This window comes from Tripterygium wilfordii, chromosome 11, assembly GCF_013401445.1.
Source record: "Tripterygium wilfordii isolate XIE 37 chromosome 11, ASM1340144v1, whole genome shotgun sequence".
Taxonomy (NCBI): domain Eukaryota; kingdom Viridiplantae; phylum Streptophyta; class Magnoliopsida; order Celastrales; family Celastraceae; genus Tripterygium; species Tripterygium wilfordii.
This window is the reverse complement of record NC_052242.1, coordinates 13,793,881-13,808,617: the sequence shown is the minus strand read 5'-3', so window position 1 is coordinate 13,808,617 and position 14,737 is coordinate 13,793,881. Positions and strand designations below refer to the sequence as shown.

The window sequence follows — 14,737 nt, the reverse complement described above, 5'->3', positions numbered from 1 at the left end:
TTTCCCCGCCCGAGATATTTTTTAACACTTAGTTATTGGAGAATGCAAATCATAACAATTGAGTAAATAGAGTATAACGGTTCCATTTGCGGACTTTGGTTTATCTTAAGTAGTGTATTAAATACATGCGAGGTAGATGTGACATTCCACGGTTGAGGTGGATTTTTTTAGAAAAAGTAAAATTGAAATGAAGGCAAGTAATCAAAATTTATTTTGATTTACAACATTAGTGTAACTAGCCAACCATATAGTTTGAATATAATTCGTTGCGAATTGAAATTCCATTTTCTTCCTAACATTATGTTTGACTGTGAACTCAAGTAAAATCGGTAATCGGATTATTATTATTTTAGACTCATTAAGGAAAATAAAAAATCCTTTTTTTTAATAACCAAAAACGACACTATTCGATATAAGTTTAAATTCGGGTCGTCAAACTCACGAATAAAAATAATTCAACATTAATTATAGTGAGACTAAAATAAATGTCGTTGGATTTCCAGACATAGCCATAACCTCAACTAAGAAGGCATAGGATAAGCTTTGGATAAACCGTTACAAATTAAAACGTGGCAGCGTATAAGGCATTAAGGCCGAACCGTTCAATCCGGCAAAGAAACCGGTTCGGGCCGGTTGAAGGGAGTTGGTTACGGGTTAGGTTAGTTTCGGAAGGGTATGCAGGTATATAAAGCACGATACACCCCTGTAAGCGGTTTAGGGCGTAAAAGAAGAAACGAAGCCGTAGAAGAGGGCTCCTTCTGGGTGGTGCAAACTTATCTTTAACTTCTCTAGGTAACCCTCAGATCCATTAAAACAGTATAAATGTAGTGTGATTTCGATTTCGTTGTTTATGATTTGGTGCAAAGGTGATTTGATTTTGATTTGGAATTTTGTTTTTGAAATTTGTTTTTGTGGTGGTGTAGATGGATCGGTACCAGAGAGTGGAGAAGCCGAGAGCGGAGACGCCAATCGACGAGAATGAGATTCGGATTACAAGTCAGGGGAGAATGCGCAGCTATATCACTTATGCCATGAGTCTGCTACAAGTATGTTATGTTCTGATATTGCTTTTTAGGAATTTTGGCTATCATGCATGCTGTTCATGCTTTTTCTTGCCAAAGAAAGGAAAGGAAAACAATACAAGTTTATTGTTGGTCCCTGTCTGCACAATATGCCCTGTTTGGTATGATAGGTGGAATAGGGGAGGGATAAACTATATGTAGGACAAGCTTAGCGGTGAGGATGGATACTGGATAGTGATAGCTATTAGGGAACTACTTGTTTGTTGAAAGATGCATAAAAGACCTGATAGTATATAAAATAAAATTTTGTGTATGTGTATGTGTAATTGTCTGCATACAATTATACACACAGAATAGTGTACGTACGCTTATGATGTAAGCATGTACATGTGTGTGATGTGCGTGCACTAGCGTGTGTGTGTGTTTTTTTTTATAGGTTTAATCAAATGATCTAGAGAATCCGTGGATAAGAAGCCTGATGCCAGTAGTGAGCAATTTGGAAAGCCCCTTTGGGTGTTTCTTGGAAACTCTGGAAACTAATATGCTTTACTGTCAAGCGTATCTACAACTTTTTTGGAAACAATTGAACTAGGTCAACAGCATATGCTAAAAAGGATAAGAAACTGGCTCCCTGTTGAATCTCAGTAATGTGGCAATGAATCTAAGCCTAAGCTCTCAACTTCATGCCCTTATGGTTGCAAATCAAACTCTTAAGAATACACTGACTTGATCATATATGGATCTAAATTATGAACTTCCGTTGCATTTATTATCAAATGTGATTGAAGATCGATATGGAAAGTGATGAAGACAACTTATTATCTTCTTGTGCAGGCACATCAAGAATGTAGGTTGAAGGAATTTAGTGTTTATGGTATATTGACATGATGCTGTTTGTCATAGAGATGCATGTTCATTTTTGCATTCTAGGTATCAAGCAGAGATAAATGATATTACACATAAGGCAGTAGATTTCACATCTGTGGCTAAGAGATGTTGCACCTTGCTTGAATAGCAATGTGGCATAACTTTTTGTTTTTCTCCGAACTTTTTCACCAGCTTTACCTAGTAACTTTTATACTATTGTTATCATTTTCCTATGATGGTTTTCTTGTAGGAGAGAGGTTCAAATGAAATTGTGTTTAAGGCAATGGGAAGAGCTATCAACAAGACTGTAACCATGGTGGAGTTGATAAAGGTCTATTTATTTTCTTCTTTACCATTTCAGATTCTTTGTGATTCAACTTGTTGGCCTTAAAGATTGGGGATATTGATATACTTGTTGTATCGGACCATCGGTTCTGCAGAGAAGAATTGTTGGACTTCATCAGGTTACGGCTATTGGATCCACTGATATAACTGACACATGGGAGCCCTTGGAGGAAGGCCTGCTGCCGTAAGCATAGTTTTAACCTGGTTTTGCAAAAAACTTATTGCAGGCTCAATATTTTAGAACATTGACCCCCTTGTTATAATTTTTGTTTTTTAATATGGCAGTTTGGAAACTACACGACATGTGTCAATGATTACAATAACCCTTTCAAAGAAAGAACTGAATACATCTGCCCTTGGGTTAGTCTGTTGTTATTTTCTTTCCTTACAAACAGTAATTTTTTTTTCCTTTCATATGTGTTAATGTGTTTCATTGTCTCTAGTTTTATGCTTTCTTTGTGTTTATATTTCTCTCTATACTTGTGCTTAGCTGTCACAAAGGCTCTTTTAATTCCTGCATATGTTTTTGTACCTACATTCATATCCAAAAAGAACTTAAAAGAAAGCACCAAGGGGGTGACGGGTGCCGCCGTGCCACCATGATGAAATCATGAAAAATAAGAAACAAAAATTTATGCTGTTTAAAGACCTCTGATTGAGCATAAATTCAGTTTTACCTGTAAATATTTTTTTTTCTTGAACCTTTGAAATGTTGTGCCATCTTTTTTTTACTGGACATATTGTGCTACTTTTTCCTCAGTACATGGTTGATGGATTATTATATGAACTGGTTGACTTTGGCTGAAATAAATGGGAGTAATGAAGCCGCGATTGCATCGAGACGTGATATTTTTGCCCATTCATAAATTTTCCACTAAAGCTTAACTTACTTATAGAGAAATGAGGGAAATAACTATTTCTGGGTGTTAATTTGCTATTCAAGTAATCATAAGTCCTTGTGAGGCCTTGAAAAGCCAAAGTCAGTTCTTTTAGTATTTGAAAGATAACCGTGTTTCAGTTTTGCTGGTCCGCATTATTTGTAAGAAAGGTACCTATATAGACCTTTATATGCACTCTAATATTGGCTGTCAAAATATTAGATCTTAAAGGTTATGCTACAGTAGCTTGGTACAGTTTCAATAGCATGGATATCATATCAGTTTTTTGCTATCCCCTTTTCCCTGTGACAATTATCTCTGAGTTGGTCAAAAGAGCTTGGCCTCTGTTAGGTTTAATTTCTGGTGTTTTAGTGCCACACGCATATATTGAATCATATAGACCTGTTCTCACTCTTGTGATGCCACCAACTTCAGGTACCAGCCTCCATTACCTGCTGAACTGGTGAAGGCCTATACAGAGTTTGATCATGATGGAGGTAACTCTATATAACATGATAAAATAAGAGCATTGTATTCTATGTTTATCTCAATATTTATCTAAAGTTATTTTCTCTTTTGCCTGTAGAGGGCTCACCAAATGGTCGAGGTAGGGGTCGTGGGGGCAGAGGACGTGGAAGGGGGGCTAGAGGTATGTCTATTTGGTATAATCATGTTGTTAGCATATTGACAATTGTGTTATTCTGAAATAGAAATGAGTTACTATATTGATTCTCAATTTACTTGTTTGAATAATGTTTATTCTCATCAATGATAATCATCTGCTTTAAGATTGAAAACATAGGGAAATGCATAATAAATTTAGAATGAAGACTTTGGTACATGATGTTTGCAATTAGAGTGATGCCGCGCTTGTTTTTACCTTGGCCTTAAATTTTACACAAATGATTGGAAATCTAAGATAATTTAGCAAGTGATTTATGGTATGGTAGTTGCAATCTCTTTCAGGGAATGGTTTTGTGTCAGCGGATTATGAGGATGGAGGTTGGGACCGCAATCGAGGCTATGGGAGGGGTCGTGGTCGAGGTAGGGGCCGTGGTTTCCGTGGCCGTGGAAGGGGAGGATATAATGTAGGAGGATATAACGGACCTCCAGTTGATGCACAGCAAGATGGAGGCTACTATCATGAAGCCCCTGCTCAAGGCCGTGGTATAGTTAACTCGTATTTATTTCTCGATTAACGTTGTGTTAACTTTTTGGCCGTCAATGTTTAAAAGTACCTTGTTTTAGATTTGCGTAATGTTTTTCAATTGTTGGCCATCATTTATGGAGCTGAACGTTAATCTTTACTTAAAGTGTTATTTTCATATAAATAAATTATTTTAGAACAATCAGGTATCTGTAAGACCACCTCACAAAAAAAGAGAAGTTTTCTGTAAAAGTAGGAGAAAATGAAGTATAGCAGATAGGTAGATGTATCTGCCTTCTAAAGTGAGATAGAGTTGCAATGCTGAAATGATGAATTGCATATATAGGATCCAAATGGTCTTGCAAACCTTGTGATCAAGTAAGGTATAATTAAAATAATCCATGCAAAGAAAAGAGCCTCCGTTTTCCTTCATTAGAAGATGAAATAGATGGATTAATTTTCTCTTTAATCTGTTCAGTGTAGAGGATGCCGGCATTTTAAAAGGATTTTGAATAAAGTATTCCATTTAGAAACCGTTGAGAATGAGATAGGTGGATGCTTTAGCAATCAATTGCAATGTATTTTATTCATTATGTTGAGGATGATGACCAAGCTAGGTGTTTTATTTCAAGTAGATGTGTGATAGACTGCTAATGTTTTCAAATGTATGTTCTGTTTTTTTTTAAAAGCAATCAATTGCAATGTATATGTATTCATTGTGTTGAGGATGATTACCAAGCTAGGTGTTTTGCTAATGTTTTCAACTGTATATTATGGTTTTTTTTTTTTTAAAACTGCATGTACTTATTATAGGCTGTCTTGGCATCTTGATTCTAGAGAACACTACTTATAGGATTTTGCTCCTAGGAAATCTACAAATTTTTTTTTAAAATTTATAGACATGAATGGACTTGAATACCATCTATTTGTGGTTGACTTTGTTCTAGGTCGTGGTCGTGGAAGGGGTAATCGTGGAAGGGGCCGCGGCTTTAGGTCGAATGGTCCGATCCAGGCAGCAGCATGAGATGTGCGCTGGGCTTCTCTCCCTTGAAATTTGTGCAAGCAGTGTTTGATGCCTTCTCCATTTCTATGTTATTATTAGTTTGTTTTTTGGTTCCTGTTTTTGTGTCTCTCTCTCTTTTAACTTTAGGACATGTTATGTTAACGTACAACCTCTTAGACTAAATGTTATTAGCTTCGGACCATGGGCCTCGCCAGGTAACCCCTTTTTAAATTGGTTGATTGTAGGTGAGACAGTTTAAACAGTTGTAGCTTTTTTACTTGAGCAGCAATTCTTTTATTAAACGACTTTAAATTGCGCATTTTAACTCTTGGTCATGTATTTATTTAATGGTTTGCATTCACTTATAAGGAATGGAATGTTGAATTTAGAGATTTTATGATTTTGTTGGAGGGAATGATTTCCAAGTATATCCTGCCTGCGCAATGGTCTTGTACAATTATACTTTATATGCAGGTGGCAGTGTAGCAGGCATCTAGTGATCATGTTGCTAAAATGCCAATGGAGATTCTCTTAATTGAAAACAAAACATTTCTGATAAAATAAATATCAGCCTTAAGTTATTAATGGGCTTTCCTAATTTCTGCGACTATTTTATTAATGGGCTTGACCCGGTAAAGAAGACTAATGGGCTTGCATGCCAATTTTAGTGGGCTATAAGCCTATAATCTTAATCGAGTCAACACATATAGCAAAAGGCATCGGAACTGTATACCTGTCCAATCAGTCTTCATACCATTGGGCCCAGCTCACTCGTGTTTTTTCAATTTCTTCCTTTCCATGGATATTCTACTCGATTGTAATTTTTTTTATCAGGTCTCGATTGTAATTAGTACAGGGGAAATGAAACACCAACTTTTAATATATTAAAAACCCAAAAAAAAATACATTTATTTGTACGTAATTGCATCTCAGATCAGAATTTAGTAACACGGTTATTGAATAGATGGTATAGGATATTGATAGGATTCTTACACGAGTTCTCATCATAGATGCTTTTCAAGGCTACAACACAAATAGAAATGCACAAATACATATCAGTATTTGGATAGCTTGAGACAAAAATACACTGGGATTTGTAAAACTGTTGATCTGGAATATTAGCGGGCTGCTGTAACTTGAACACGCCTCGGCCAAATTTAAACTTGATACTCAGAAACTCCCTGAACCCTTAAATCAAAACTGTACTGAACTGGAGAAAGTTTGTCCAAAACGCCAGTTTGATGGAGCAATGTTTGTGAACACACGAGTGGCACCATCAGTGGTTGTGACCTTGAAAGACAAGGACTGGCTATTCAGATATGCATTGGATTGCCAATTAGCTCCCCAGTTCCTTGACATAGCTAGCCAATCAGTTCTGGACCCTTTGATGAACACAGACTGAACTGATCCAGCCCCTCCGACATTGCTTATCAACACAAGCTCAAAGTAATCCCTCCCGTTAATGCTGAATCTTACTCCTCCATGCTTTTTGCAAGGAACCCTGCCAGTGCAAACAAATTACTTAGGAGTTAGGAGTTAGGCCGTAATTGCTATATCAAGTGGGCCTGATCAGATACTCTAAGTCAAGGCCCATAAGTTATATCCAAATCTATCTTTTTAGTCCACTAGGCAGGCAGTCTAGTGCTATATCGCGTGGGCCTGGCCCAATACTCTAAGTCAAGGCCCATAAGTTATATCCAAATCTATCATTTTTAGTCCACTAGGCGGGCGCCGGGCAGTCTAGTGCTATATCTCGTGGGCCTAAATACTCTAAGTCAAGGCCCATAAGTTATATTCAACCTATCATTTTTAGCCTACTAGCCACTAGGTGCACTGGTGCCATATAGCGTGGGCCTGATCCGATACTCTTCGTCAAGGCCCATAAGTTATATCCAATAATCCACTCTCTCATTTTTTGCCTACTAGTCGGGCTGCACTGGTGCTATATCGAGTGGGCCTGAAACAATAATCTACTTCAAGGCCCATATAGACGGTTTGGACTTAACCTCTGTAAAGCCCTTTTTATGGCCCATATATAGGGTCAAAAACAGAGAGACTCAGAATAACTTATCTTATGAAGGGTTTTTTTTTCCCTTTCAAAGCGTATCCCATTGTTTTTATCCCAATTATCTCAAATACTAAAATAAACGCCCATTGATCCCACGTGAAATCATGGGTCTCACATGATCCATATGAAATTATGTGCATCCATGTCAACATTTGGAATAACAGAAACAAAAAAACATTGGGTTCCATTTTCTTTTCTTTTTTGTAAGAATGGGATTTGTTTAATACTAACCTTTGGAACAAAACTGGGACGATCCCTCCTCGATAAATACCAATCTTTTGCCATGCAGGCTGAGCCATGTCAAAGTGTTGAAGAGGAGGGTTGCACCAGCCTCCATTGTTATTGGGCTGAGCATAATTAGGAGGGCAGAAATTTGTCGCGGTGACTGTCACAGATGCTCCTTTAATACACCATCTAGAGTCTGCATTATAATCACAGATGATCCTGTAACACTGTCCACACGAAGCTCCATCATTGAACAGTGCAGTGCTTAGAGCAGCAGTTCTTGTTCCATACCCACTTGCATACAAGTTTCCATAGCCACAAGCTCCTCCTATAACAACAAATCCATATGTATAAGTTAAGAGAAATTGAAATGATTTGAGAGTTAATGAAGAATATGTATATGAATATATTTGTATACATATATACCCATAGTTCCTGAAGCATCACTGCCCCCATAAAATGTAGCATGACCTTTAGTCCATCCAGATGGAGCAAAGGCATTGGCTTTGATAGAAAGAAAGCAGAGAATCACTATTGCAAGAACGAATTTTGCCATTTTTTTGTGAACGATGAAGGAGAAATGGAAGGTGAGGAAGGAAGGTTCGTATTTACATTTATTGGGATTTCAAAGTAGTAGAGCTGTTGCCACTATAAATAAGAGAGCAAAGTGCTCTTTATGCGCTCTTTATGCAGCAAACCTCACATGTGAGCTCTGAAATTAGATTGAAACTCTTCATGCAATTTTTTTTTTTAATGTGAAATTCTCTCTGCATTGATTTTGGACCCAAAATTCAATTATTCTCACGTTCTCAAGCTCACCCACATGGAGAAAGAGGGAGAGACGTGAATACTTCAAAAACCATGATCCCAAATTGTTCTTTTTTGGTTTTGTTAATTAATGGGTTTGGCTTGATTTGTTGTTATTTGCAGATCAAATTGACAGCACCAAATGGGTCTTGTGATAGAATATTTAGGGTTATATATCATATGATGCAACTCTCACATGATTGAGGAGTTGTTTATTGCGTTTTGAGATCTGCCTGATACCAAGTGTTTTGATACCTGTCACTGTTGATTGGTTGGAAATGCATTTACCCCTGTGAGAGGAATCGCATGCCATTTTTTTACTCCTTACAAAAGTCTATACATTTTGCATTTCTAAAACATTAACGGAAATCCGGTCCATTAAACCGATGCAGCCCATTTTGCAAAATCATGAGTTCAACTATTACCTGACCTATAAATCTTCACAACATGCCAATTCATGTGTATGGACCCACCCATCTTGGCCCTTCAACCTCATTTTTTTGGACATCAATCGATACTAAATGGTACAAACATACATTCTGTTTGTGCTAAGTTGAAAATTGAAAGTTCATACCGTGTCACTATTAGTCCATGTGAAAACATCAGAAAACCAATCCAATAAGTGAGTTCAGTCAGTAAATTATGTGCTTCTATAGACGGATAAGCAACAAGTATCTAGCTCACACACACGAATCACTAGTTGGAGTGGTAACGATAATATATATCACCTTAATGATCAGGTTCTAATCATCCTATGCCGTTTCAAAAAAGTATCTGGTTCATTAATTAAAAAAAAAACAAAAAACAATGAAGTTGTAAATGCAAAGATGTCCGCATCTGCCAATTTCATTGAATTCGCCATGTGACTCTTAACACGAATCAAGGAAACAAGTGTTTTGTGGCAGTTCATAAATGCAAACTATTTTATCTGGAGATCATTCATTATTCTCTATATATAATAAAATGGGGATTGAGAGCTGTTTTCATTGATGGCCAATCTGGTGCCAATGAAGCCACAAATTAATAGGGGAATGTTATGATGGAATTATCATTCATATAAAGTCGTACATTGAATCGCAAGTGGTTCATCATATGTCAACTCCTCATTGACACTTTCTTTTGGTTACGGAGAAACCACCCAAGAGTCGACCCACCTCGAGACTTACCCTTGCATGGTAAACTCCATGGACAACGGCACATCCCAATACATGTCCCAATTTAGTCATGAATATAATATAATCCTGAGCACGGTATTGAACCGAAATACACGCGCCCAACCCACACATAATAAGATCCGCCCTGCCACCTAAACTACTCCACGCGACTCATACATTGACATTCTTAAGTAGGAAAATGGAATATCAGTAAATATAAGCAGAAATGATTGGAATCATATCGTGCACATGCTAGGTAGACCCGCCTAAACGAAAGTCCAGATTTAATTTTTTCCATAACCAGGTTGGTGAGGTGGATTAAGATTTGGAATTCCTTGGCAGCAGTCTCTTTCTCCAGATTTCTCCATATCTAACCTATACCCATGAACTAGAACATCCTACAATAACAGAAACAAAAAGAACCCAACTACTATCTTTGCTAAAACATACTACAATAACTAGCCCAAGAGTCCCAAAAAGCTTAGAATAGCTCTCCAATGCTGCATTCAAATAAAAAGGGGAACCATCTCGAATGCATACTTGGCCATTCAATAGATATCTTCTAAGGATACGTGAAGAAGTTCGAGGTATATTACTATAAACCTTTCACCGCCATAAAAGCACCAAATTAAAGTTGTGCGCTTCAAATAAACAGCAATGGCTCGACAAATTGTCACAAACATTTCAGTCATGTAGTTGTACTCATGCATGCTCAAAGATAAAGGAAAATGGGAAATATAAAATCTAAGTGATGACGTCTATCATAATATATAAACACTCCAAAAGGGAAAAATTATACTCATGCGATTTTGACGAGAATCATGAACAAAGAAACTAAATGGAGATGTTTGGTTCCAACAGACAAAAGGCTGTGTCTAAAAATCATCATCATCCTCCTCTGCAATATGCTTTGCGAGTTCCTGCTCCTGTTGCTGTCGTTCTCTCCTCTTCTCAGCAGTTTCCTTATCTTCTTGTGTATTAGGTGGGTATCGCAAGGCCCGAACAGCTTCATTGTGCATATTCAGACAAAAAGCAATCCTAGAATTGAATGCAATTTGAGGCTCGTTTGTGGAGTAAATATCTCCAGTTTCCTTTGACACCATCCACCCATTTTCATGATCCAAAGTGGCATCAACTGCACCATCACGGATAGCCTTTGCCACGATGCTTTCTGCATCTGCAACGGGGTTTGCAGTGTCCAACCTCAACTTTTTGGCAACATCAGTGAGCGAGATGCGAGAATACGAGATACTGATGTTGCGTAACCCAGTCCTAATAACATTATGCCGCAGACGCACAATCAAATTATGAGTTCCGTCTGTATTAAAAGAGCTAGAAAACTTATCTGCGACAGTTTTAAATAGCTCCAGGTCGCCAATCCTCACAGCCTGAAACATCAACCATAAAACAATGTACAAAAGTCAGAAGCTGAAGCTAAACACATCCCACATAGCTTTTGAGAATAAGCAGCCCACACACCAAACAAAGTTTCACTAAGAAATAATTTTACAAATTCAAACTTACATTAGTAAGCTCAAAATATGGCCTCAAAGCTTTCTCCATTCCTCTCCGCACAAAAATTGTTCTCTCAGGTATTTCTCCCAACAGTAACCTAACTAACACAGCCCATTTGTTGCATTGAATGCGAAAGCCTTGAGCAGCAATAGGTGCTTTCCGAGCAGCCTGAAGGAGACTTTCTTTTGCATCAGTATACTCCAGCTGAATTGTTCGAATTTTCCCAAGGTAAAATAGATACCTACAGAACTGCAGAGATGATGGCTGTTATGAGACCCATGATGGATGATTATGCACATCCTTCTACTAAGTAGCAGATGAAGAGAAGTTATTGTATCAACAGAGAGCAAGGCAATATATTCATACAGGAAACACATAAATTTGTATATATAGAAACACAGTAACACACACAATTAGGGACCAAGGCAGTCTAGCACCCTCAAATTAGCAGAGATATAAATGAAATTCCATAAAAAAAAAAAGAATTGAAACAAGACACATCTATCCCCATAGTGAGGATCAAAAGAACAGTGGGGGTAGGAGGGATGAGTTTGTGAGGGCAAGGTTGACCATGATGCAAATGGATAAGAAGTTTGGAAGGAAAATCGTAAGATTTCTAACAAAGGGTTTGTGTGTGAATGTAACAGGGAACATAAACGAAACAAGTAAAGATACCAATATCACAGTGGCCAAAGCTACACACCTGCTGATTCGAATGAGCTTCAAATCGTGGTGCCTTAGACCTTAGCTTCTCAGCTTGATCATATAGATTATAGTGTAGGTAGTTACGAAGTAATAAGTTCAACAGTGTTTCCTGCAATAATCCCATTACATAAGATACAGGCAACTCAAGCCCTAATAACGTGGAACTTAGAAAGTCATTAGCAACAAACCTGACCAAGTTCGTCATGGCGCAGTGTGGCTATGCGATGCAATGCAAGAAGGTTGCTGAAATTTAAAGCATATCAATGTCAAAAAAATCACCTTCATTACATGTTGACTAGAGCATGCATCCTAGCAAATGATAAAATCATCTAGTGAATATGGGCATATGCCTAAACTCACAAATATAGTGACAATAGAGACATTGGGATGTAAAATAGCTCACCCACGAATTTCAGCAAGATCTCCTGTGAGTTCATAACTATATGAATAATAAAAGTACAGTCTAGATGATAGAACATCTAGAGTTCTCCTGTTTATGCTCTTAAGCCGAGCAATACTTGCTGAGGAACAAGCTTTTGCCTGAAAGACCACATGACATCAGCTTCAACTATATAACCAACCAAGTAGGTAACCCAAAAGGGCAGGGATGAAAAGTAAAAAAGAAAAAGAAGAGGAAAATGAATTCCCAAAAGCATATCAAACCTCATTGTATTTCTTCAGATCAATCAAAAAAAGTAGGACAAGCAAGTAACAGAAAATCTCAAGCTCTGGCGATGAGTGTTTTGTTGGAGCTTGTTTAGCGGATGGTGCAGAATCAACTTCCATCGCATGCTCATCGTCCTACAGCCAAGTTGCAAAAGGTATCACTCAGGCCACAGGTTTTAAAAAATTGAAATAATACGAAGCCTGTTAAGCTGCTATCTTTTAAAACAAATTCTTGAGTGGATATCAAACTATCCATTGGCAAATTACAAAAAAATTCAATAAAACCTTTTTTTATAATCAAATACTTATAATCGAAGTATGCAACTATTTATTATATCACACAGACAAATCAAGGCTCAGCTTATCTAACTGTAGGTCGTATCTAACAAGCTTGTCTTCTTTGCACTTCCTTTGGAAATTGGTCGGTCATGCATTTTGGATTAGCAACTAAAGCATATTCACACATGACACAACCATGAAGTATCAATTATGTACGTCAATGACTGGAAAGCGATGCCATCATACTACAGGACCACTGGAATTTCAATTTTTATTCCTACAAAGTCTATAGTCCATAAAACCACGGGCAACAACAGATTAATAGCATCTTCTATTTTGTGGAAATCAACTGTAAGCCTCAATTGTGCTACTTTTCCACTCTTTTACAAACTGATATTACAAATTTCAAACTACCAGAACAATTATAATGCCGCTAAAAAAATAGGGCCAAACCCCAATGAAAGTTGAGAGTGAGCCCAATAAACTGAAATCTCAAGATCAAACATATGTATGCTATTTTATCCTAACTGAACAAAGTAAAACGAACATATATATTGAGTTATCACTTATGCGTCAATTCACATGCATCCATATAGGAAAGAACAAAAACAAAATCACAACTCAAGCAGAACAGGGTGCTCAATACTGGACCTTCGGAAGATACGCAGACAATTGCTTATATGTCTCAGAGCCCGGAGCAAATGCGAAATCAAGAAAGGCAGAGAGCACGGGCGCAGTAAGCTTGTGCCTAAGGCCCATAGTGAGGCGAACAGCTCTACCAATCCGTCGAACCTCCTTGGTGTGCGCGCCACTCTCGATTAGTGACGCTATATCCTTCAAATCTAAATTCAAAAATAAAAAAAAAAACGAAATTACGCGAACAATAAAGAAACCCTAGAAACAGTGCGAGGTTTGATTACAAAGAAGGTTCGGAGTCTGGTTCTTACGCTGTAAAGTGGACGGCAAGGCAGAGGCGACAGAATGCGAAGGTGTTTGATGGTCTTTCATCTCCACATCTTGAGTCATCTTTCAACTCCTCTATCGAATATCAAGGTGAATTGCACGAATTTATGAGTTAATAGATAATGCAATCATAGCAATAACAAAACTACGAAGAAGCATAGGCATCGAATTTCAGATACGAAAAAGAGTCGGAAGTAAAAGCTTACGAATCTGGCTCCAGTCAGTCACACCTGTGAAGAAGCTCTCTAGGGTTTGAAGCTCCCTCGTAATCGTTGCTGTGATTTCAGTAATGTTTCGCTCCTTTCCTTTTTTGTTTTCTTTTAATCTCTCCCTCGCTCTTTCTTTTTGTTCAAGCTACTGGGTATGGACGGATAAACGGTCAAGGAGAGGCCCATACAATGGAGACTATGTGTCTATGTTATTGTGATGGCCCATGTGCGCCTAACATAGGAAACAAATATCGTGGCCCACATCAGAAGCCCATTTACACAAACCCAGACCAAATATAAAAATATGATAAATTGTAGTTAAAATAAGAACTTAAACATGGTTGTTGGGCTGCTGGCCATGATTACGTACATCTACATCTTGTAGTCAAAAGCTAAATTTAATTACGATGATTTCTTTAATTAATTTAATGTAATTAAGGTTATCCTCAAACTAATGATTTCAAACAATTTTTCCATCACTTATTCCCCTTCGTTGATGTAATCTCTAAAATGTATAAAGACCATGCATTATAGCATGGAACTGTTAGTTAGTGGAAGAGTCATTATTATCATGGTCAACTACTTGCACGATAGTCCAGCAGTGAATCTCTCTGATGCTAAATCATATGAACTCGAAATGTCTTGAATTTGATTTCCACTCATATCAATTCCGTTTTGGTATTGCGCTGGATTTTGACTCAACTTATCATGTTGTTAGGTAGAAAACTTTTGTGCGTGCGGGTCTGATAGCCTGAAGTTTAGGTCCATGATAAATATTTAAAAGGATAAACTTGTTTGATAGTCGTTATCCGTTTAAAAAATTGTTATTAGGATCATCTTAATCACGCTTAAGCACTTGACAGGGACACATGCATGGATTAACG

General features: G+C 37.5%; 3 protein-coding genes across 3 annotated transcripts; 1 reads left to right on the top strand and 2 right to left on the bottom strand.

Moving 5' to 3' along the window:
• The first annotated feature begins 684 nt into the window (after positions 1–684).
• LOC120008522 (5'-3' exoribonuclease 2-like) lies at positions 685–5,584 on the top strand. The gene is made up of 9 exons (XM_038858868.1): positions 685–792; positions 924–1,046; positions 2,140–2,220; positions 2,330–2,418; positions 2,520–2,594; positions 3,548–3,609; positions 3,699–3,761; positions 4,079–4,279; positions 5,207–5,584. Exons 2-9 carry the CDS (start codon positions 924–926, stop codon positions 5,281–5,283), a joined length of 771 nt encoding a protein of 256 aa, XP_038714796.1. The 5' UTR covers positions 685–792; the 3' UTR covers positions 5,284–5,584.
• Positions 5,585–6,171: 587 nt separating this feature from the next.
• Positions 6,172–8,154, bottom strand: LOC120009210 (expansin-A11-like). The gene is made up of 3 exons (XM_038859680.1): positions 7,982–8,154; positions 7,562–7,883; positions 6,172–6,763 (listed from the first exon to the last, which is right to left on the bottom strand). The coding sequence occupies exons 1-3, from the start codon at positions 8,109–8,111 to the stop codon at positions 6,457–6,459; spliced, it is 759 nt and encodes a 252-aa protein (XP_038715608.1). The 5' UTR covers positions 8,112–8,154; the 3' UTR covers positions 6,172–6,456.
• Positions 8,155–10,104: 1,950 nt separating this feature from the next.
• LOC120009205 (probable 26S proteasome non-ATPase regulatory subunit 3) lies at positions 10,105–14,007 on the bottom strand. Its single transcript, XM_038859675.1, has 9 exons — positions 13,851–14,007; positions 13,629–13,719; positions 13,333–13,523; positions 12,400–12,537; positions 12,140–12,276; positions 11,925–11,979; positions 11,735–11,845; positions 11,041–11,280; positions 10,105–10,904 (listed from the first exon to the last, which is right to left on the bottom strand). The coding sequence occupies exons 2-9, from the start codon at positions 13,705–13,707 to the stop codon at positions 10,392–10,394; spliced, it is 1,464 nt and encodes a 487-aa protein (XP_038715603.1). The 5' UTR covers positions 13,708–13,719; positions 13,851–14,007; the 3' UTR covers positions 10,105–10,391.
• Positions 14,008–14,737: the final 730 nt, after the last annotated feature.

What these genes read in the sequence shown, in the direction of transcription:
- LOC120009205 (XM_038859675.1), bottom strand. Translation starts at nt 13,707, where the DNA reads ATGACTCAAGATGTGGAGATGAAAGACCATCAAACACCTTCGCATTCT. An exon ending in TGTCTGCGTATCTTCCGAAG is followed by an intron (nt 12,538 to 13,332) that starts GTCCAGTATTGA and finishes ACTTGGCTGTAG; the next exon opens with GACGATGAGCATGCGATGGA. An exon ending in ATCTGAAGAAATACAATGAG is followed by an intron (nt 12,277 to 12,399) that starts GTTTGATATGCT and finishes GTGGTCTTTCAG; the next exon opens with GCAAAAGCTTGTTCCTCAGC.
- LOC120008522 (XM_038858868.1), top strand. Translation starts at nt 924, where the DNA reads ATGGATCGGTACCAGAGAGTGGAGAAGCCGAGAGCGGAGACGCCAATC. An exon ending in TTGGAGGAAGGCCTGCTGCC is followed by an intron (nt 2,419 to 2,519) that starts GTAAGCATAGTT and finishes TTAATATGGCAG; the next exon opens with TTTGGAAACTACACGACATG. An exon ending in AGAGTTTGATCATGATGGAG is followed by an intron (nt 3,610 to 3,698) that starts GTAACTCTATAT and finishes TTTTGCCTGTAG; the next exon opens with AGGGCTCACCAAATGGTCGA.
- LOC120009210 (XM_038859680.1), bottom strand. Translation starts at nt 8,111, where the DNA reads ATGGCAAAATTCGTTCTTGCAATAGTGATTCTCTGCTTTCTTTCTATC. An exon ending in TGATGCTTCAGGAACTATGG is followed by an intron (nt 7,884 to 7,981) that starts GTATATATGTAT and finishes TTGTTGTTATAG; the next exon opens with GAGGAGCTTGTGGCTATGGA. An exon ending in GTCCCAGTTTTGTTCCAAAG is followed by an intron (nt 6,764 to 7,561) that starts GTTAGTATTAAA and finishes TTGCACTGGCAG; the next exon opens with GGTTCCTTGCAAAAAGCATG.